Source organism: Euleptes europaea, chromosome 4, assembly GCF_029931775.1.
Source record: "Euleptes europaea isolate rEulEur1 chromosome 4, rEulEur1.hap1, whole genome shotgun sequence".
Classification (NCBI taxonomy): Eukaryota; Metazoa; Chordata; class Lepidosauria; order Squamata; family Sphaerodactylidae; genus Euleptes; species Euleptes europaea.
Genome location: NC_079315.1, coordinates 105,635,212 through 105,659,326, shown reverse-complemented (window position 1 = coordinate 105,659,326; position 24,115 = coordinate 105,635,212). Strand labels below are relative to the sequence as shown.

General features: G+C 45.3%; 1 protein-coding gene across 1 annotated transcript in view; it reads left to right on the top strand.

Annotated features, from left to right (window-relative positions):
* The first annotated feature begins 6,892 nt into the window (after positions 1 to 6,892).
* The window catches only part of SPEF2 (sperm flagellar 2), a 116,266-nt gene continuing 99,043 nt past the window's right edge, over positions 6,893 to 24,115 (top strand). The window contains exons 1-7 of the mRNA XM_056848228.1: positions 6,893 to 6,951; positions 13,881 to 13,983; positions 15,397 to 15,649; positions 19,025 to 19,195; positions 21,175 to 21,315; positions 22,452 to 22,534; positions 23,831 to 24,032. Coding sequence (XP_056704206.1) covers positions 6,894 to 6,951; positions 13,881 to 13,983; positions 15,397 to 15,649; positions 19,025 to 19,195; positions 21,175 to 21,315; positions 22,452 to 22,534; positions 23,831 to 24,032 — 1,011 coding nt within the window. The 5' untranslated portion in view covers position 6,893. The remainder of the gene's footprint in view (positions 6,952 to 13,880; positions 13,984 to 15,396; positions 15,650 to 19,024; positions 19,196 to 21,174; positions 21,316 to 22,451; positions 22,535 to 23,830; positions 24,033 to 24,115) is intronic.

Genomic DNA, 24,115 nt, shown 5'->3' with positions numbered 1-24,115 from the left:
GAAGCCAATTCTCTTTTTGACTCCCAAATGTACTGCAATATTCAAATGTTTTAAAATCATAACTATTTAGATATGTGTACTTTTTGAGATGACTGTTTTGTCTCACTTTGTAGTTCTAATGCAAGCTGACAATTCCTTTTGGAGCTCAAATAAAAAATGAAGCAGGCACTAGTGAAGGGTTGCTACTCGGGGGGAAATCCACGGAGAACATGCATTTTTATGCACTGTGATTCTCTTTCAAGGCAACGGGTTTTTGAAATAGCAGCTCCTTTCAGAGGAGCTCTCTCTTTCCCCACGCACGGTTGTTTCCACAGGCAATAGCCCTTTCTCACAACTTCAGTGGATGTGGGGGAAAGGATCTTGTACTCCACATGGGGCAGATTTGGTTCTGGTCTCCTTCCACTGCTGATCCATAGTCGTTGCAAATAAAAGGATTACACCTCGCAGGAATGTAATCTAAGGGCAATTCTCTTCCCACTGCCACTTGCTGAGCAAGAAATTATTTGCCAGTAGCAGTACAGTAGCAGAGTGGACTAGCCAATCTGCTGGAATGATCCAGAAATGCGAAATTTCATTACCTCCTCCTTGTGCCGGCACAACCACCAATATTACTTTTGTTGACCGGTTTCCCACACCTTCAAAGAACCAAGGCATGCAAGTCAGGATATCTGCAGTAACGAAATTTCACACAGTGAGCAATTAATAAAAGAGGAGGACCATACGTTTTCTGTAACCACCTTAAATAGAGTATTCCTTTAAATCAGTGGTTCCCAACCTTTTTTTGACCAGGGACCACTAGGACATTTTTGTTCGGTGCAGGGACCCCAAGGTTCAAAATTAAAATTCCGAGGATTTGAAAATAAACTTTAATCATAACTGTTAGTTAAACATTAAACTTAGAATAATATTTGAATATATATTTTTATAATAGAGAACTTTTAATTGAAAATATTAATTTATTATGGGTTTATAACTTTGTTTCGCGGACCTTAATTTAGTTCTCGCGGACCCCTGGGGGTCCGTGGACCCCTGGTTGGGAACCAGTGCTTTAAATGCATGGCAGAGAAGGAGTTTATTTTTTATCCTGCTAATTATGCAAAAGCCTCTGCTGAGTGCAAACAGAAGAGGAAACATCAATAAGGAATTCTTCATTGTCTTCCATACTGCTTGGTCAGAGTAAAGCAGCTCCTGTGTGGAGTTTTACCTCTCAGTGACGCTGTCCCCACCCGGACTGTGACAGGTTGGCTAAGTCCTTGAAGGTCACAATCTATAGCTGGTGACGTCTGTTGGTTCGTCTGGTGGGTCACAACTTAGGACAGCCTGATCTACTGAACCCCAGGGCCGATTTTAGCCTGTTCTACAGCTTGTTTTGAAAGCAGAGCTGAGTTTCTGTGCAGCAGAATTCTATATTCCAGCTGCTTGAGGGAATAAGTCCTCACTGAGGCTTGTTACTTATAAAAGAAACAGAAGTTCTTTACTATATGAGAACTCCATACTTGATAGGAAAGGCAGATATAGATGGTAGGAAGTGTGTTCAGCCCCTATGATGGACAGAGAGAGGAAGAGGGAATCATAGAAACATAGATCTGGAAGGGACCGCAAGCGTCATCTAGCCCTAGGGTTGCCAACCCCCAGGTAGTAGCTGTAGATATCCTGCTATTACAACTGATCTCCAGCTGATAGAGATCAGTTCCCCTGGAGAAAATGGCCGCTTTGGCAATTAGACTCTATGGCATTGAAGCCTATCCCCTCATCAGGCTCCGCCCCAAAAACCTCCTGCTGGTGGCGAAGAGGGACCTGGCAACCCTACCTAGCCCACCCTCCCCGCACAACACAGGAAATTCACAACTACCTTCCCTCAACTCCCTCAACGAACCAGCCTGTTGTAGTGGTTAAGAGCGGTGGTTTGGATCGGTGGAGTCTGATCTGGAGGACCGGGTCTGATTCCCCACTCCTCCACATGAGCGGTGGAGGCTAATCTGGTGAACTGGATTTGTTCCCCCACTCCTCCACATGAAGCCAGCTGGGTGACCTTGGGCTAGTCACACTCTCTCAGCCCCACCTCCCTCACAGTGTGTCTGTTGTGGGGAGGGGAAGGGAAGGTGATTGTAAGCCGGTTTTATTCTTCCTTCAGTGGTAGAGAAAGTCGACATATAAAAACCAACTCTTCTTCTCCTCCTCCTCCTTCAGTGACCCCCAGAGGAAGGCAAAAAAACCAACAAAAACTCCAGGATCCCTGGCCAATCTGTCCTGTAGGAAAATTCCTTCCTGACCCCAAAGTGGCGATCGGCATTACCCTGGGCATGTGAGAAAGGGCCACGAAAGCCGAGTACAAACTCATCCCTTCCTGCCCTCCCTCGCGTGATCTGCCTAAGTTCCCAGAATCAGCATTGCTGACAGGTGGCCATCTAGCCTCCAAAGAAGGACAGCCTGTCACCTCCTGAGGAAGCCTGTTCCTCCGAGGAATCACTCTAACTGTCAGGAAGTTATTCCTAATGTTCAGTCAAAAACACTTTTTATTTAATTTCAACCCATTGGTTATGGTCCAACCTTCTGGGGCAACAGAAGGGAAGAAACTGGAAGGAACGAAACCCTAAAAACATTCTGGGTAACAAAGGGACGGGGCAAGAATGGACCTAAGGAAAGGTCAGGGAGCGCCTTATCTATTGTTTTCTTACGCTCTACTGCCCTCCCCTGAGACTCCAGTGCCTGTACTAGCATTAAGCAACATTGCACAATCAATTCCTTTAACTGTTAACAGAAGCAAAAAGAAAAAGAAAAAAACAGAAAAAGCAAGACAGCCGAATAAACATGAGGTTTAACTCCCAATTTAAAAAATGTGAGAGAAAAAGCAATTAGTCACATCTGCTGAGTAGGAAGCCCTCTCCCCTTATTCCAAATGTCTGCACATCCAAAGGAAAAGCTTTCTGTATGCATTCTGGTTTTTCAGGTATTGCAAGATTGTTTATTTTATTTGCCGCATTTATTGCCTGACTGCCATTCTTGTTGAAAGCCAATAGGGTAATAGGCTAATTTTAATTCCCTGTGATTTTTTCCCCATTTTTGTTTCCTCCCCCTTTATACTACATTGCTTTATTGGCTACATTAGGCTGCCTTTTACCGGTATTTCATTGTTCCCTAATTTTGAAACCCAGTTTATGGCATGTATTATATTGTATTATATTACTGTTCGTTCCTTGTGTGATCCAGTTTTATTGCATCTCTTGGTCTTTATTGCATTGTTTTTATAACTCTGGGGTTGCTATGCAGAGGAAGGCAACAGCAAGCCGCCTCTGCTCATCTCTTGCCTTGAAAACCCCTTGAGGGGTCATCATAACTCCAGCACAACCTGACGGCACGTAACTGTTATTATCAATCTGCCTTGAGTCTTACCAAGAAAGGCAGACAATAAATGAAGCAAACAAAGAAATTAATCCTAGTGTACTCATTTATGTCTTACCAAGAAAGGCTTACCAAGAAAGGCAGACAATAAATGAAGCAAACAAATAAATTAATCCTAGTGTACTCATTTATGAGCAAGAGCCCCGTGGCGCAGAGTGGTAAAGCTGCAGTACTGCAGTCAAAAGCTCTGCTCATGACCTGAGTTCGATCCCAACGGGAGTCAATTTCAGGTAGCCGGCTCAAGGTTGACTCAGCCTTCCATCCTTCCGAGGTCGGTCAAATGAGTACCCAGCTTGCTGGGGGTAAAGGGAAGATGGCTGGGGAAGGCACTGGCAAACCACCCCGTAAACAAAGTCTGCCTAGTAAACGTCGGGATGTGACGTCACCCCATGGGTCAGGAATGACCCAGTGCTTGCACAGGGGACCTTTACCTTTTTACTCATTTATGATTAGCATAGAGTGCTCCAACAATAAAAGGACAGCCTGTTACAGGCTTTGACATATTAGAGCACATGAACTATGGTATTAGTGTTGTACATATGCAGAATTATTTAATATAAAACCCAATTACACATATAAATTGCAAATTATACAGCAGAGGCTTTTAATATATTTTTTAAAGGAAAGAGAGCGTGGATATTTTTTGTTAGAGGCTTATGCTTTTAAAAGCTTTAGAGTTATTGCAATTTACTAGCAGCACATTTTGACTAATACAGGCAAGAAAAGGGCTAGTACTTCAGACCTCTCTCAGAGGGTCTCAAAAAATGGTGTTGGTATGTATGGCTTTACAAATATATTATTCTAAAGTGTAAATTAGGTACTTTGAACTAAATTAAACTTCTTTAACTGTTATATTTTAAGTGTTGAATTTTAAAACTAATAGTATGTAAAATTTGTTTGCTTTACTGTATACATTATTACTAAATATTAAGACTTTGTAATACTTGCATATACATATATATATATATATATATATATACATATATATATATATATATATATATATATACACACACACACACACACACATAATTACATTGAAGTACATCAATAAAAAGACTTACTTTTTTAAGTGAGTAAAGTCCTGCTTAATAAATAACTATCTAAATAAAGTAACATACCACTTCTCAAAAAGGGGTCCATTCTAAGAGCATTGTCACTCAAAAGGCACTAACCCGCTTCAGCAGCATAACAGCCAGTGTGAAAGTTGGGAGTGCTGGCTCCAAATCTAATCTACGATATATAGGTGACCTTGGGCTAGCTGCTGTCTCTCAAACTAAACTACCTTACATACGTGAGGTAGTCTATCTCCAGGTTGGCCTGGAGTTCTCTTAGAATTACAATTGACCTCCAGAGTAGAACGAGCAGTTTTTATGGAGAAAATGGCAGCTTTGGAAGGTGGACTTTATGGCATCACATCCCTGCTGAGCTCTCTCCCCATCCCAACTCTGCCCTTCCCAGGCTCCACTCCAGTGTGGTGTAGTAGTTAAGAGTGGCGGACTCTGACATGGAGAACTGGGTTTGATTCCCCACTCCTCCACATGAGCAGCAGACTCTAATCTGGTGAACCAGGTTGGTTTCCCCACTCCTACACATGAAGCCAGCTGGGTGACCTTGGGGTAGTCACAGTTCTCTCCGGACTCTCTTAGCCCCACCTACCTCACAAGCTCACTGTGGTGGGGAAGAGGAAGGGATTGTAAGCCACTTGGAGACTCCTTAAGGTAGAGAAAAGCAGGGTATAAAACCAACTCTTCTCCAAATCTCCAGGAATTTCCCAACCCAAAGATGGCAACTGTAGGGTCGCTTTGGGAATACAACAGAGGGGAGAAGCCCTGAGTTCTTTGGAGAAAGGGTAGGATAAAACAAGTTCGCCAACGCTACAGGCACAGCTTTCCCCATCACTACAGCTCTACCTAGAAAGTCTGTGGCTCAGTGGTAGAACGTCTGCTTTGCACGCATAAGATCCCAGGTTCAATCAGCGGCATCTCCATACACATATACACATGAAGCTGCCTTATACAGAATCAGACCCTTGGTCCATCAAAGTCAGTATTGTCTACTCAGACTGGCAGCGGCTCTCCAGGGTCTCAGGCAGGGGTCTTTCACATCACCCACGTGCCTAGTCCCTTTAACTGGAGATACCAGAGATTGAACCTGGGACCTTCTACATGCCAAGCAGATGCTCTACCACGGAGCCACAGCCCCTCCCCTAATCTCCAGTTAAAGGGACTAGGCAAGTGGGTGATTTGAAAGTTATCTCTGCCGGTCTGAGTAGACAATACTGAATTTGATGGACCAAGTATCTGATTCAGTATAAGGCAGCATCATGTGTTCATATTTCTGCCTGCCATACGCAGCCGTCCAAGACTCAGGTGCCCTGCCGGGAAACTGGATCACCACAGAAGCATTCTGCACACGCTCAGAGGCTCCCCGTGTTCCAGGACTGATTCCCTAACAGCAAATAACTAAAGGCCATTTACGCATGGGAGGTTTCGCCTTGGATCTGCTGCTGTTTAGATGCACATTTCCCCCCATCTGAACTTTCAAAACTCTGCCTGAGGGATTATTTTTGCACTTTCAGAATTTGGATGGGGGAAATTTGCATCTACGGAGCGGCACATCCAAGGCAAAATAGAACAACCCCCCAAGCAGAACTGGCCCCAGCCAAGCTCCATGTTCCAAATCCAGCTCAGAAGCTAAGCAGGGTCAGTCCTGGTTAGTATTTGCATGGGAGACCACCAAGGAAGACCAGGGTTGCTGTGCAGAGGAAGGCACTGGCAAACCACCTGTTTGCCATGAAACCCCCCAAAAGGGGTCGCCAGAAGCCGGCTGCGACTTGACGGCACTTTACACACACATTTAATTATCGGAAATCTAAATAGAAATGAAAAGTTGTAGAGTGGATTGTTTAATTTTATGTTGCTGACCAGTTTTTAAAGTGAGGGATATTTTGTACAGTGCTTTAACCACAAGGTATTGTTTTATACTGCCAGTCTGGGTAAGGCAAGGTACCTGCAAACTTTTGATGTTTGGTCTAAGGACTGTACAATTGAATAAATTGAAAATTCACTTTTTGGGGCAGGGGCCTCACGACTCTCCTATTCGGTACCACGTCCTGCAAGCACTACTAATTGAGCTCCTAAGTGCTCAATAGGGTCCAGTCCACATGCTTTGCAAACGCATCTGTTATGTGTGACTTGACGGCACTTCTAACTTTGCATTGGTGGGAAGGGAGGGAGAAGCACCCCGGGACGGTGCGCGTGCGCACAACGACCAGCGCCTCCTCCCTCCCGCGTTTCCTTCCCGAAGCCTCGCCGAGCGACGACAAGCCCCACCGCGCACGCGCACCCCGCGCTTCCGGGCGGGCGGGGTCGCGCCCCTCCGCTCGCGCATGGGCGCGGGTCGCCATGGTTACGGGACGCGGAGCGCCGCTCGCGCCGCCCTCGAGCCCCGGGCGAAGCGAGGGGAGAAAGCCGAGGCGTCGCGCGGCCATGACTGACATCCTGTGCGACTGGCTGAACGGAGAAGTGAAGCTCTCGCGGGTCGTGGGTGAGTCCCCGGGGGTTGTGTGTGTGCAGGCGGGGAGGGGCTTGCGTTGCAAAGAGGGGCACCCTCAGGCGGGGGTCCTCCTCTCCCTGGCCCACCAAGGACACTTAGGACAGGTGCAAGCGAGCGCTGGGCTCCTGAAACCGAGAGGTACCGGGGCTTAAGCTTTTGCCTGGCAGATCTTGCCCCTTGCCCCGGCCCCAGAACACAAGAAAGGCCCTGCTGGATCAGACCAGGTCCCATCAAGTCCAGCAGTCTGTTCACACAGTGGCCAACCAGGTGACTCCAGGAAGCCACAAACAAGACGACTGCAGCAGCACCATCCTGTGTTCCACCGCACCCAAAATAATAGGCATGCTCCTCTGATACTAGAGAGAATGGGTATGCAGCACGACTAGTATCCATTCTAACGAATAGCCCTGAATACCCCTTTCCTCCATGAACATGTCCACTCCCCTCTTAAAGCCCTCCAAGCTGGCAGCCATCACCACATCCTGGGGCAGGGAGTTCCACAATTTAACTATGCATTGTGTGAAAAAATGTGAGTAAATGTAGCGGTTAAACAATTCAGACAAGGTCAGATGGTCTTCTGCAAGCAGAGGCATGACAGAAAGTTACCAACAGGACAAACAGCGGATGACTCAAGCAAGGAAGCCGAGATAAATGGGGGAAGATAAATTGCCCCGGCCCCAGAGGAGTCTTAAGAACATAAGAAAGGCCCTCCTGGATCAGACCAGGGCCCATCAAGTCCAGCAGTCTGTTCACACAGTGGCCAACCAGGTGCCTGTAGGAAGCCCACAAGCAAGACGACTGCAGCAGCATTATCCTGCCTTGTGTTCCAAAGCATCTAATATATTAGGCATGCTCATAAGAACATAAGAAAGGCCCTGCTGGATCAGACCAAGGCCCATCAAGTCCAGCAGTCTGTTCACACAGCGGCCAACAAGGAAGCCCTCTGGGAAGCCCACAAACAAGACGACTGCAGCATCAGCATCCTGCCTGTGTTCCACAGCACCTAACATAATAAGCATGCTCCTCTGATGCTGGAGAGAATAGGTATGCATCATGGCTAGTATCCATTCTAACTAATAGCCACGGATAGCCCTCTCCTCCATGAACATAAGAACATAAGAAAGGCCCTGCTGGATCAGACCAGGGCCCATCAAGCCCAACAGTCTGTTCACACAGCGGCCAACAAGGAAGCCCTCTGGGAAGCCCACAAACAAGACGACTGCAGCATCAGCATCCTGCCTGTGTTCCACAGCACCTAACATAATAAGCATGCTCCTCTGATGCTGGAGAGAATAGGTATGCATCATGGCTAGTATCCATTCTAACTAATAGCCACGGATAGCCCTCTCCTCCATGAACATAAGAACATAAGAAAGGCCCTGCTGGATCAGACCAGGGCCCATCAAGCCCAACAGTCTGTTCACACAGTGGCCAACCAGGTGCCTCCAGGAAGCCACTAACAAGATGACTGCAGCAGCACCATCCTGCCTGTGTTCCACAGCACCTAAGATAATAAGCATGCTCCTCTGAAACTAGAGAGAATAGGTATGCAGCATGACCAGTATCCATTCTAACTAATAGCCACGGACAGCCCTCTCCTCCATGAACATGCCCACTCCCCTCTTAAAGCCCTTTTAAGCTGGCAGCCGTCACCACATCCTCGGACAGGGAGTTCCACCATTTAACTGTGCGTTGCGTGAAGAAATGCTTCCTTTTTTCTGTTTTGAATCTCTCACCCTCCCGCTTCAGCAGCCTTGTGGCACTTTGAACAAAGTTTTTGTTGTAATATAAGCTTCTGTGGGCTAGAGCCCTCTCGTTTTTATTTTGCTGTAACTTTAGGTGAGCCCACTTCGTCAGATAAACAGGCAACTGATGATGTAGCCTCTAATCTACTAAAGTTTGCCCTATAATAAAAGTTAGTCTTTCAATTGCCACAAGTCTCTTGTTTGTTTTTTGCTGCAACAGACAGACTCTGCTTCTCCTATGGATCGATTAACTACATTAATATCTATTATTTATTTATATTATTATTCTTATATCCCGCTTTCCCCAGCAAAACCTACATATTTCCAGGATTTTCTTTACCACTGAAAATGGGTGCAGGGCTCAGTGTCGCCCGTTAATGGTGTGTCCCTTTCCCTCAATCCCAAATGCATTAATCCATTTGTGTGTGGAGTGGGGGAGGTAGATAGTCTTTCCTTGACCTGGACCAGGCTCGCTTGATGTTGTCGGATCTTGGAAGGTAAGCAGGGTCACCTTTGGTTAGTACTTGGATGGGAGACCACCTAGGAGGACCAGGGTCACTAGGCAGAGTCGGCAGCTGCGACTTGATGGCACTTTCCACCAGTCAGCCTTGGTGATGGAAAAATGTAGCGCACATGTGGTGGTGGAAAGTGCTGTCAAGTCGCAGTCGACTTATGGTGAACCTGTAGGGTTTTCAAGGCAAGAGATGAACAAAGATGGTTTGTCATTGCCTGTCTCTACTTTTTTTTTTAAATCACACACTCTCAGGACTGGCTGTATCATTAAAAGTAGGCCCTGGGATTCTGCTTTCAGCAAGTTTTTGGATTAATTGTGTCTCTGAGTTTATTACTGAGGTTGAGTTTATTACTGAGACAAATAACTGGCTAGAGCTGTGTTGGGAGAGGCAGTATATTCATTGTTGCTGGATGAAAAGCAATAGGTCTGATGCTTTCCCCCCCTTTCAAATTCCATGCAACTTTGTCGTGCCCCTTGTTTTTGAAATTTGGATCTTGAAACCTTTCTGTTTGGAAGTGTTCATGTTCCATGAAGATTTGATTCTTCAATTTTAAGACTTCAAAATTAGGAACAGAAATCGTTGCATTCTGAGACAAAGCAATCCAGCTATAGGGGAGGCCAGGCTGTTGGTTAATAAGAAAGTGTAGTAATACTGCACAAGAGAACACAAGAGTCACTTGAAAAGACAATCGTGCTAGGAAAAGTGGAAGGCAGCAGGAAAAGAGGAAGACCCAACAAGAGAGGGATGGACTCTATAAAGGAGGCCACAGCCCTCAATTTGCAAGTCCTGAGCAAGGCTGTTAAAAGATAGGACGTTTTGGAGGATACTGGTTCATAGGGTTGCCATGAGTCAGAAGCAACTTAACGGCACTTAACACACACACTGTGCATGGGAAGCAAAGTGGCATGGTATAGCTCCATCTTATCAGATCTCGGAAGCTAAGAAGGGTCAGTACTTGGGAGGGAGATGACCAAGGAAGGCTCTGCAGAGGAAGGCAACGGCAAACCAGTTCTGCTTCTCACTTGCCTTGAAAGCCCCTTGCTGGGGTCGCTTGTCAGCTTTCTTCACTGTCCAACTTTCACCCCCATATATAGTAATGGGAAGTACTATGGCACAAATTAACTTGATCTTGGTTGCCAGCAACACATCCTTACACTTAAGAATCTTTTCTAGCTCCTTCATGGCTGCCCTTCCTAGTCTCAATCTCCTGATTTCTTGGTTGCGGTCTCCCTTTTGGTTGACGATGGCACCAGGGAACAGAAAATCTTGAATAGTTTCAATTTTCTTCATCATCGGCCTTAAAAGTTGAGTAATCCCCTCGTAGTCATTACTTTTGCTTTCTTGATGTTCAGCTACAATCCTGCTTTAGCACTTTCTGCTTTAACCTTCATCAGTAGTCGTTTCAAGTCTTCACTATTTTCTGCCAGTTAGAGAAATATAACCTTGAATTAGGTCAGCAGCGCAAACATCACAGCTTAATGGAGGCCTGTGTGATCAGCTATATATCGTGGCTTGTTTTGCAGGGCCAAGAAGGTAGTGTGAACAGGTGATTTATCAAGCCTCCTCCCCCAGGGATCCACCATACATACAGGGTTGCCAACCTCCAGGTACTAGCTGGAGATCTCCTGCTATTACAACTGATCTCCAGCTGATAGAGATCAGTTCATCTGGAGAAAATGGCCGCCTTGGCAATTTGACTCTATGGCATTGACGTCCCTCCCTCTGATTGCGAGAAGGGACCTGGCAACCCTATGTACATAGCCAGTAGGCTGCATTTGGCTCTGTGGCTAGGGTTACCAGGTCTCTTTGCCACCGGTGGAAGGTTTTTGGGGCAGAGCCTGAGGAGGGCGGGGTTTGGGGAGGGGAGGGACTTCAATGCCATAGAGTCTAATTGCCAGAGCTGCCATTTTCTCCAGGTGAACTGATCTCTATCGGCTGGAGATCAGTTGTAATAGCAGGAGATCTCCAGCTAGTACCTGGAGGTTACAACCAAACAATAAACACCCAAGTGCTGTAATACAAGTAGTTAGGAAATAAACAGCACACAAGCTCAATGTTATTCACAATATTCCTACTTTTATAAGTTCAATTTTTACAAAATGTTAACACAGTATAAATACTATATTCTACTATCAAATGAATATACACACGTACACATGTACAAATATATCTCTCAACTGTGGCAATGTCCGTAAGACTAAGGCTGGAGAATTCTTTGTGAAGCCTGCCATAGAAACCTAGGTGTAGGTCTGCAGAAAATAATATTGATGAAAGCTGGGCTGATGAAGCCGATTGGCGAAAGCATTTTTGGATAGAACGTTCCCTGTGTTTATTTCGGAGCGCGGTTTACATCTGCCGCACCGGGACCTCCCGGTCTCCCGACTTCCCTTCCCGTGGGAGGTGAAGAATACCAGTAGCCTTGGGGCACTTGCAGGATGCTGCTGGGATCTTCATTGACGTGTCAGCACTTGTCTTCAGCGTCCTTTTTGAATTCATCACTACCAACTTGCATTGGAACTGGCACTTGCGGTCTCCTTAGTCTTACGGACATTGCCACAGTTGAGAGATATATTTGTATATGTGTATGTGTGTATATTCATTTGATAGTAGAATATAGTGAGTATTTATACTGTGTTAACATTTTGTAAAAATTGAACTTATAAAAGTAGGAATATTGTGAATAACATTGAGCTTGTGTGCTGTTTATTTCCTAAGTACCTGGAGGTTGGCAACCCTATCTGTGGCTCATGGGTTGAGCAGGCTTGGTTAATGCTTTGGGGAGGCAGGTCTGTATGTACCTGAGTATATTTTCTCCATTCGTTAAGAAAATACCTTCATAGATGGTGCATGTCCAGAGTTACACAACATTCCCTTTGCATTCCCAGAACTCCCCTCGGGCAAAAAACAACGGAGGTTTTTCGTCAGCTAGGACTCTTAGGTGGATTCAAGAGAAACAAAGCAGTTTGGTTTCCTCAATTAATAAGGACTCTGGAGGGGCAGACCTCCCTCGTACGTATGTGTTTATCCAGCAGTTCTTACTGCTTCAGCTACAAATGCCTTTCCTCCAGGGTAAAATCTTATTCTCACTGAGCAATGAAAATTCTCTAAGGGGAAGCAGAACGGGCAGATTTCTACCTCTCTTTGGGCTGTGGGAGGAGGCAATTATATAAACACTTAAATTGCCCTTATACCTCCTGGATTCTCTATGCCGAGTATTGCATTAAAATTACTGTACCACTTCTGCAAGTGAGCAAACCTTGAAACAGTGAGATCTTAAGTGCCTGATCCTTCTCCTCGTGTGCTCGTTTAGGAACAATTCAGATATTAAGGCAGAGAGTTGGTTCCAACACAAACACATGAACACATGAAGCTGCCTTATACTGAATCAGACTCTTGGTCCATCAAAGTCAGTATTGTCTACTCAGACTGGCAGCGGCTCTCCAGGGTCTCAGGCAGAGATTTTTCACATCACCTCCTTGCATAACTGGAGATGCCGGGGATTGAACCTGGGACCTTCTGCATGCCAGGCAGATACTCTTCCACTGAGCCATGGCCCCTCTCCATGGCTCTCCAGTGACTCAGGCAGAGGTCTGTCACATCACCTACTTGCCTGAGACCCTGCAGAGCCGCTGTCGGTCTGGGTAGACAATACTGACTTTGATGGACCGAGGGTCTGATACAGTATAAAGCAGCTTCATGTGTTCATGTGTTTGTGTGGAAGCCCCATTGCCACTGTGTTTTATCTACAGCCACATCAGCAACCGGAAAACCACCGCAGCTTGTCCCCCTGTGGAAACACCCTTCGTCCGTTGTAGCAAAGCAAAAGAAAAGGCCAGTGGCACCTTAAAGACTTAAAGGGGTTAGTCTTTAAGGTGCTACTGGACTTTTCCTTGGCTGCCTGCTTCAGATTGAAAACAAGGATACTGTTTAGTTCTTGTGGATCAAAAGTTGATCATTAATCGGTGGTTCCTTGCCATGCCAACATCCTCTGCCCCCCCAAGAGCAGTATCCATGCTACCTGAACTTCATGGGAATAGACCACAAGAAATGCCCCAATGGTAACATACCCATCAGTCCTTATATTTGAACAAATTGGTGAAAAGTGTGGCTAAATCTAATAAGCCCTGATGTATATATTTTTTCATATAATAACTGTGTTCATTTCTCTGGCTAGATTTAATGTTTTGCCATCTGCGCTACTTGAAGGCAGATTTCGGAAAACCCCTCTGTCTGCCAGGCTTTGCCCCGTGACAACAATTATATTGAAACGGTTGCTCGTGTCTTGTTTTATTGCAGTTTCTATACAGAACTTCGCAATGATCTATTAAGCCCCCTGTTGATTGATAGACAGAATGTCACAGATTCTTTTAACGTCACCTATTTATTGAATAAACGTTCGCCTCAAATATTGGAGATTGTGGCACAGTTTTTAAAGTTTGCTTTAAAAGCCCGCCAAACAGTTGACTAGATGGTATTATCAACAAACAGTGTTATTCGATGTAACTGTCTACTAACTATTTTTTTTAAAGGGCACCTTTTAATATTTCCATTCCTTTTGTATCTTTTTATATTGTGCCTTTTTATGCCAATAAAGGAATGATTGATTGAGTGATTCAATTATGTCAAAGGGAAAACAGCTTTTTTTTTTTCATTCAACCAGCTCCAGAATCTTTTCCCAGAGAATTTTCTTCTGGATACCTCATTGGAGAACTTCTTCACAAGTATGAACTTCAGGATGACTTTGACCAGTTTTCGCAAAGCAGGTTAGTCGTTTTAAGGTAGCTGTAATGCATTGTTCCTGGGCATCAAACCATTAACATGTAGTACGCTGAGACTTCATTGATCTGAGTTTGTGCAAATCACTGAACTACCAGCCATACTGCAATTCCTGTAAGATGGCGCTTTGCCGATTAACTGAGGCAGCTCCGCTGACTATCCTCAGCACCCTTTAACCTGTTGCTAGAAAGTGGTGACGAGGCATGTCTTCTGCGCAAGAGTGACACATGCCCAAACATGTCATACACATGTTACCTAGAGCCAATATGGCCATCATATATATGTAGAGGGATGTAAGATGGCAGCTTCCATGTGGCCAGCAAGGCAACGAGAAAAAGTTAAAATGAGACAGTCCCGGATCAGTGGCAAAGCACCTTTATTTGTTAAAAAATGTATATAGTACCCTTTCACCTTTACAGGATTCAAGGTGGTTCACAATTTCATACAGCCAGTGTGGTGTAGTGGTTAAGAGCGGAGGTTTGGAGCGGTGGACTCTGATCTGGAGTACCAGGTTTGATTCCCCACTGCTCCACATGAGCGGCGGAGGCTAATCTGGTAAACTGGATTTGTTCCCCCACTCCTACACATGAAGCCAGCTGGGTGACCTTGGGCTAGTCACAGCTCTCTTAGAGCTCTCTCAGCCCGACCTACCTCACAGGGTGTCTGTTGTGGGGAGGGGAAGGTGACTGTAAGCTGGTTTGATCCTCCTTAAAAGGTAGAGAAAGTCGGCATAAAAAAAACAACTCTTCTTCCTCCCCCTCCTCCTTTTCTTCCTCCTCCTCGGGAGTAATTCAGTATATCAGTTTCATTTATTCACCTGGGATGGAGGGTGGCTTTAGGCTGCAAAGGTTATCTGCAGCTGATTGTAATTTTGCTTAGCTGTGTTCTGTGCCATGCCTTCCATTTTTTGTAGAATAATGAGCTTTTCAGACAAGTGTCTGAAAAGACTTTTTTTTTTTCAAATAGTTGAGAGGGCTCTGTGCAAATATTTTCTGTACCTAAGCATTAAGAACATAAGAAAGGCCCTGCTGGATCAGACCAAGGCCCATCAAGTCCAGCAGTCTGTTCACACAGTGGCCAACCAGGTGCCTCTAGGAAGCCACTAACAAGACGAGTGCAGCAGCACCATCCTGCCTGAGTTCTACCGCACCCAAAATAATAGGCATGCTCCTCTGATACTAGAGAGAATAGGTATGCAGCATGATTAGTATCCATTCTAACTAACAGCCATGAATACCCCTCTCCTCCATGAATATGTCCACTCCCCTCTTAAAGCCCTCCAAGCTGGCAGCCATCACCACATCCTGGGGCAGGGAGTTCCACAATTTAACTATGCATTATTTGAAAAAATACTTCCTTTTATCTGTTTTGAATCTCTCATCTGTTGTGTAAATTTACAGGGTTGCCAATGCAAAACTCAACAACTTTTCTCGCATGGAGCCCACCCTACAACTCCTGGGCGTGCAGTTTGATCAAAACGTGGCTCGAAACATCATGACCGAGCAGCGTGGGGCTGCCACCAAGCTCGTGTACCAGCTGTACGTGGCTCTGGAGAAGAAGAAGAAAGCTGGGCTCACTGGAGTAGCCATGGATGCCATGAGGCCCTCGGCTCCTGCAAAGCTCAAGAGTGTCGGGACTGAGATGTATCGAGAGGTGAGCTTGTTGTATATGGGCCCCATTCTTTGCCATATAAATAGCTTGGTGTAGTGGTTAAGAGTGGTGACTCTAATCTGGTGAACCGGGTTGGTTTCCCCACTGCTCCACATTGTAAGCTGGTTTGATTCTCCATAAAAGGTAGGGAAAGTCGGCATAAAAAAACCAATTCTTCTTCTTTTTCCTCCTCTTTTAAGCAGCACGAAGCATTTGAATGTCAAAAGAGAATGTGAGAAGTATAACCAAAATTTTATTCGATTTTATTAACTATCCCTGTGGAAAGGATCGGCTGACTTACTTGTTCAGTTATATTACACATCTAGATTTACTTATTTGGGAAATGTATGTGCCGTCTATAAAACTAATAAATATTAAGAACAAGAAATAAACATATGGTACTTAAAGGAACGGAGATTAAATTTTTAAAAATCAGTCATAAAGAACCAATATGTAAAGGACTAGAGATAAAAAATATATTGAGTTCAAAATCTACCACTATTCAAAAGCAGAATCTAGGTTTTTGTTTTGTTTTATAGGAGGGGCCGTGGCTCAGCGGTAGAGCATCTGCTTGGTATGCAGAAGGTCCCAGGTTCAATCCCGGGCATCTCCAGTTAAAAGGGACTAGGCAAGTAGGTGATGTGAAAGACCTCCGCCTGAGACCCTGGAGAGCCGTTGCCAGTCTGAGAAGGCAATACTGACTTTGATGGACCAAGGGTCTGATTCGGTATAAGGCAGCTTCATGTGTGTTGATGAAAAGGCCTTACAAAGTTTTCTGGAGGCCAAGAAATCAGCACTGTGGCCCTGGCAGGCAAGAGCCCTTATCTAGAGCTTGATTGTCTGTGTGTGGAGTCTCCGTTGCATACATGAAGCTCCCCTACCTACATGGGATACCTCTGGTATGTGTATGGATTTGAATACAGGACTTTTCATCGGACCTAGTGGGAGAGTTCCGCAGATGTTGATTGTAGTCCGCCCCTTGTCTTATGTACTGACTTAACCACTCACGTTGGTTCAGCTGCATAATCAGCATTTTAATTACAGTGGTCTCTTAGCTTTGTCTTCTCCCAGCAGGTGCCTGAATAGCTCTTCCTGCTCTCTCTGTCTTGAAGTAAACAGCTGTTGGGCAAACACTTGCACTGTTCATATCGGGAAGCTGAAACCGGGCAACATGCCCAGAAAGCTAAATAAGGAGATCCAAACTTTGACTCCCTCTGAACATATGTCTCCCTCCTCTCAATTACATACACTCACACCAAGCTGGCTGCATTCCCTCTATCAGGGCAAGAATTACTTCAAATGAGTTACTTAACCACAGGCCAAATTCACACTGAGATGGTTGCCGTTCTCTCCATGCACACGAGCCCTCATGCTCTCTCAGCCCCACCTACCCCACAGGGTGTCTATTGTGGGGAGGGTAAGGGAAGGCAATTGGGCCTCCCCATTGCAAAGATTCTACCTGCTTATTGTAAATTTTTAACTGTCCCCAAATACAGAGTGCTTTCTCCTAAGGCCAGATTAAATGCACTGCCATTGGGGGAGTTAGCAGGCAGGTTTTCAGGGGTCCCCTTTTTCCAAGCGACTGTGTGATTGTGGATCAGGGAGTTTGGACAGTGTTTGGCATTTTTTTGTAGATTGTAAAAAGCATGATCTCGCCAGAGACAAATGGATCACAATGTACATTCAGAGGTGGGGACCTGCCCTAAATCAAGATATAGTTGCAAAGTTATTGGCTGATACTGACCCAAATGTAACCCTCGCTGTGGCAAAAATTTTATCTATGGTTTTTTAATGATACCTCCTCTTAACGGTACTGTTTAGATATTATATTTTTGTATGTTTGGTTATTTGTGTATTATGGAATGTATTGAATTTGTTTTGCTTATGACCTGTTGGTCCACAAGCACAAAGAATGGAATAAAGGAAATCAAATAAAGGAAAAAAGAAGGTGATTGTAAGCCGGTTTGATTCTTCCTTAAGTGGTAGAGAAAGTTGGCATATAAAAACCAACTCTTCTTACTCTTGCTTCATCTTGCATTCCTCTTGGCTCTGGCTGGGCTGCAGCACCAGGCGACTATAAAAATTCCTTCCCCTGTTTTATGGGCCTCATATTGTTGAGAAAACGTGCTGAAAGACTGCAGCCTTGACCCAGCCAGGAAAGTTTATTACATGTATGGAAGTAAATTTCAGAGGGTAGCCAAGTTGGTCTGCAATAAAACAGCTAGATTCAAGTCCAGTAGCCCCTTAGAGATTAACAAGATTTTCTGGATGTGAGCTTTCGAGAGTCAAAGCTCCCTTTGTCAGATACAAATAGGAAGGGAGAGATCTCTGAGCCCTTATATCCCAGTCAAATGGGAGGGGTGTGGCAGAGAAGTGGGGGTCAGGATGCAAAGGTACAGGGCGCAATGAGATCAGCTAGATTAATGCAGGGGAGAAATACAGATAAAACAGATAAAAGGAAGTATTTCTTCATGCAATGCAGAGTTAAATTGTGGAACTCCCTGCCCCCAGGATGTGGTGACAACTGCCAACTTGGAAGGCTTTAAGAGGGGAGTGGACATGTTCATGGAGGAGAGGGCTATCCATAGCTACTAGTCAAAATGCATACTAGTCATGATGCATACCTATTCTCTCCAGGATCAGAGGAGCATGCCTATTATCTTAGGTGCTGTGGAACACAGGCAGGATGGTGCTGCTGCAGTCGTCTTGTTTGTGGGCTTCCTAGAGGCACCTGGTTGGCCACAGTGTGAACAGACTGCTGGACTTGATGGACCTTGGACTGATCCAGCATGGCCTTTCTTATGTTCTTAATGCTTAGGTACAGAAAATATATAGTAATATATACATGTTATATTCCGAATTGTATTGTAAATACTCACTTGCTTAGGTAGGTCGTATTGTGTTATTATGTTAAGTATAATCTAATTTGGGTAGTAATCGAGTTTGTGTATTAAGAAGAGAAGAAATGAAGACATGAAGAGAAGAGAAGAAGATTGGAGAAGAAACACTGAAAATAGTTTTTATTGTATTAGTGAGTCTATTATAATATATTTGGGGTGCCATGGAAGAAAAAGAAAAGAATGTATTATATATTATTTCTCAGATTTCCCCCTCCCCCTTTCTTTCTCTTTCCTATCTGTAATATTTTAAAAATTAAAAAAAAAATTAAAAAGAAAATTAGCATCCATAGTGACATCAGCTAGACCTTAGAGACCAACAAGATTTTTGGGGTATCAGCTTTCAAGAGTCGTGGGGTTCAATGGGATGCAGCAGAAGAGGGAAGTGAGAAAGTCTGCAAAGTCCATGGAACCAAAGTGAACCAAAGTCCATGTGAACTAATGTTTCCTTCAAATATTTTTGCAAATCTTCTCATTTTAGCGCCTGAAAACCTTAGTGCCGCGGCAAGCAGACCTGTCTCTCCAGCAGATTTCGGACAACTTCCAGAGCAAAGCCAAGGACATGGACAGTAAGAAAGGCCAAATGCTACTTGTGGAGCAACAGAAAGCCAGGAAATTGCAAGAGGAGAATAAAATTAAAGACACGGAAAAGGTGAAAAAGCTGGTTTTGTCTCTTTGCTGTGACTTGCCTCCCGACACATGTGTATATGTACGGTATTTATTTACAAATAAATCAATATGTCGATGTAAACAACTCACATCGTTCTCGTCTCCTCCATTGTATCCTCACAACCAACCTGTGAGGTAAGTTAGGCCCAAGGCCACCTGGGTCTCTCAGATCCTTGTTCAGTATTCTAACCACTACACCATATTGGAGATGAGAGCATATCTTCCTAAGGTTATACCAGCTGCCCTGGGTCACAGTTCTCTCCGAACTCTCTCAGCCCCACCTACCTCACAAGGTGTCTGTCGTGGGGAAAGGAAGAGAAGGTGGTTGTAAGCCGGTTTGATTCTCCTTAAAAGGTAGAGAAAGTCGGCATATAGAAACCAACTCTTCTTTTTCTTCTGGTTTCAAGATCGCGTATGGGCTGTATTCAAGGTGATTGTGCTTACTTTCAAAGCCGTTTACGGCCTAAGAGTCAAAGTGGAGCTACACAGTATGTTTAGGCCTTGTGATTTTTAAGGCCTCTTTTTTGGGTGTGTAGGGAGGTCCAAAATGTGGCTGCTGAGGCTGCCGTATGAAGCAGGAAACTGACATGTGGGCAGGGAGACTGTTGAGATGACCTGTGTAGACTGCTGTATGGACCTGTGTGGAGAGCCAGTGTGGTGTAGTGGCGAAGAGTGGTGGTTTGGAGCGGTGGACTCTGATCTGGAGAACCAGGTTTGAATACCCACCCCTCCACATGAGCTGCGAACGCCAATCTAGTGAACCGGGTTGGTTTCCCTACTCCTCCACATATGGCCAGCTGGGTGACCTTGGGGTAATCACACTCTCTTCAGCCCCACCTACCTCCCAGGGTGTCTGTTGTGGGGAGGGGAAGAGAAGGTGATTGTAAGCCAGTTTGAGTCTCCCTTAAGTGGTAGAGAAAGTCAGCATATAAAAACCAGCTCTTCTTCTTCTTCTCATGCTCAAATGCTTAAGCAACTGTGTTATCTCTCATGTCATACCAAGATGAGTGTCATCAGATAGGTTTGCAGAACATGGTCTCTTTTTGCAGTTACACTCCAGAGGACACAGAAAAGTTCCAAGTTGTGTGCAGTTTTGGGAAGTGTCAGAACATACGCATGTTGAATTCAGAATTTACCCGTGTTGAATTTTGTGGTTATGCTGGGATTGAGAACCAGTGTTGTGCAGTGGTTAGGCATCCCGGACAAGGGCTTGGGAGACCCATGCCCGAATTCCCACTGGGCTGTGGAAGCTGGCAGGGTGACGGGGGGCCATTCAGTCTCTGGCAGCCTAAGCTACCTCGCAGGGTTGTATGTCAGGATAAAAATGGATGAGAGGAGAACCGTGTACCACCCCCACCCCGAAGCTCCTGTGAGAATAAAAATCTGACAGATAAGTTGTTTGCACAGACCTTGATGATTAAATGGGTGGAGGTAGCCGGAAATTTGCAGGCTTTGATATAATTCCATCCCACGTCCATATCTTATAACTTGATGTCCTACCACAGTTATGGGTAGGAGTTGGGTGGGGGGAGGTTCTAGAGCTAAGTGTGACTTCCAGTTTAGGCAGACCCTGGCCTGTTGTTAGCTTGTGGACAAGCCATCTTGGGGGGTTCCCTTCACAAATGCCAAATAGTATTTGCTGTTTGCAAGAGGGGTGTCTTGGTTTCCCTCTACTCGCGGCGGACAAACCCATTGGAAATGCAGTCTGTGTTTATAACGATTAAAGTCTCTAGAATCTCTCTCGACTTCCATCTCTTACTGTTCTAAAGCCTCCCTCTAAAAGAACAGCAAAAAATACCTGATTTAACCCCACCCTTTTGTTTGTGTTTTCAAAGTTTGCGTGGGCAGAAAATGAATCTCCCGTGAATTTGTTGTAAGATGATATTGCTTGGTGGGGTAATTAATACTTCTCTCCCAGCCGTTTTTTTTTAATTGCTCATTAGCTTTTCGTTGGGTATTTAGAAAGTTGCGGAGAGACGGAGGCAGCATGAAATCATGGCCAAGATTCAAGCGGCGATCATCCAGATTCCAAAACCATTGCCTCAGCACACAATGCAGGCGATTGAAGCCCAGAAATTGCTGAGAAAGAAAAGGGAGGCAGAAGTAAGTGCTGGGGCTTGTTTTATTTTAATTTGTGGTCTTTGCGAACAGTGGAATGTACTACATCCGGGTTCCCCATCCCTTTTGAGCCTGCGGGTGCCTTTGGAATTCAGAGACAGTGTGGTGGATGCAGCAACAAAATGGCTGCCACAGGAGGTGGAGCCAGCCACAAAATGGCTGCTGCAGGAGGTGGAGCCAGCCACAAAATGGCTGCTGCAGGAGGTGGAGCCAGCCACAAAATGGCTGCAGCAGCTCACGTTCCATCACACAGTGACGATCCTTGTGCCGTGGTGGCGCCTACTGTCGAAGCAACATTTTAAAAATCTGCAGTCAATCAGAAGCCGTTCTGGGCAACAGCCCCACCAGACCACATTTGGCAGGCACCACGAAAGGTGTCAGTGGACAGCATGGTGCCCATGGGCACCATGTTGGAGACCCCTGTGCTATATCTTCACTTACTAGGCACCCCATCCAAAACTTATTTCCTTGGAAGCCTGGGCTGTTTTATGTGATACAGAGAAGAGCAGCTTGCGGTGTTGCACATCTACTGTGTAACCATCATAATAGATCGAGATCACTGTGTCTGCAATAATGGGCGTGGTACTCTGACGGAATAGTCTTAGCAGAAGGCTTTATAGAGGGGGAAAGTGACATAGATCACACTGAAACAGTTGGGTTTTCAGGAATGAGACCAGAACTCATGGGAAACAGGAAATCACATGGCTTGTCTGATTCCATGGTTCCCCAAAGTGACCAGGGCCCCAGACGTTTTGTCCCCCAGATTGTGGCTTCCGAAGCATTTGACTGTCCCCTTGATTTGACTGTCCCCTTTGGAGCGGTGGAGTCTGATCTGGAGAACCGGATTTGATTCCCCACTCCTCCACATGAGTGGCAGAGGCTTATCTGGTGAACTAGATTTGTTTCCCCACTCCTCCACATGAAGCCAGCTGGGTGACCTTGGGCAAGTCACAGCTCTCTCAGCCCCACCTACCTCACAGGGTGTCTGTTGTAGGGAAGGGAAGGTGATTGTAAGCCAGTTTGTGTCAGCAGCTAGCTTGGATTTATTAACTATAGGGTAGAATCTGGTTAATGTGCTGAACAGAAGGAAGGCGAGTCAAGGGAGCTTGCTTATTTTCCAGAGCACGTACACAGAAATTCGGAAGTTTGAGCAGCAGATGAGGAAAGAGACCTCCATCGACACTTTCACCAAATTCAACGGCAGGTAGGATTTGGAGCAGTAACTCCTGAGCAAACTGAACTTCATTGTCCTGTTTAGTTGTGCAGATAAAATTTTTCATCTCTTATCTACCCAGGTTCATAGAATCATAGTGTTGGAAGTTACCACCAGGGTCACCTAATCCATCCCCCTGCACAATGCAGGAAATTCACAACTACCTCCCCCACACACGCCTAGTGACCCCTACTCCAAGCCCAGAAGATGGCCAAGATGCCCTCCCTCTCATCATCTGCCTAAGGTCATAGAATCAGCACTGCTGACAGATGGCCATCTAGTCTCTCCTTAAAAACCTCTAGGGAAGGAGAGCTTACCACCTCCCAAGGAAGCCTGTTCCACTGAGGAACTGCTCTAACTGTTAGAAAATTCTTCCTAAGAATTTGAACTTGAATCCAAAATTCCTAAGAATTTTCTAGGTTTTCTTAGTTTGCTAAGTAAATGCACCCTGTTCCCTGTTTGCATTTTGCATTGCAAGCAATGTCTCCTATAATGTTCCAATAATGCCTGGAGGGCAATTACACAAATGCTTTCCCCACTGCAGATGGACTGATGCATCCGATTTAGAAACTTAGCATCCATTTCCATTCCAGAAGTTCTAGGGATTTCCTCTAAGCGCTGTAGGATTTGAGTTCTCATTTAGGGCAAAACCAGCCCTAACTCAAGACACAGACTGCTGCTGAAACCGGCTTCTCCATGTCTGGTTTCTCTTCCTCTCCCCTCCCAATAGTGCATAGTCATGAAATATGTGGCAAGGTATCAGGGATGGATTGGCAAGCCAAAATGCCTCTCCCTACGCCCTGACTTGGATGGCTCCAGGCTAACCGGATCTTGTCAGATCTCAGAAGCTAAGCAGGGTCGGACCTGGCTAGTACTTGGATGGGTGACCTCAAAGGACTACCAGGGTTGCAAAGCTGAGGCAAGCAATGGCAAACCACCTCCAAATGTCTCTTTCTTTGAAAACCCTACAGGGTCACCATTAGGGCTGGGCAGCTTTCCCCCCCTCCCCCGATATCTTTTGGGTTTGAGTTTAATAAACCCGTGAATTTTCGGAAAAAAACCAAAAGCCAAATATAATAGATTCGGCTTTTTTGAAAAATTCAAAAAAAAATGAGTTTATTAAACCCGAACCCGAAAAATACGTGGGGCAGAGCTGAGCTCCTCTTCTTTTTCTTCCTCTTCTTCCTCTATCCATCACTAATAATACTAAGGAGCAGAAAAGCAGCAGTGCCCCCCCACTCACATTTGCAAAACCGTTGACATTTGACGCCTCTCTCGTTTCCTTAGCATGCTGCACATGGTTTTGCAGACGAAAGACATGGATGCGGCAGCCCCAGCCATCACTCAACTCCTGAACACCTACTCGGATGATGAATACATAAGGAAAATTCAGAAACGGCTCGAGGAAAACACCTTCGCTCGTGAGCAGCGGGAAAAAAGGCGGCGGAAGATGTTGCAAGAGCAGCTGGTGGCCCACGAAGCGCAAGAAGTGAGTCAACGTGTTTATCTTCTGAATATATGCGACGGGTCGACGACACCACAGTAACTGGCCGTTTTGTACTCGCTTGTGAC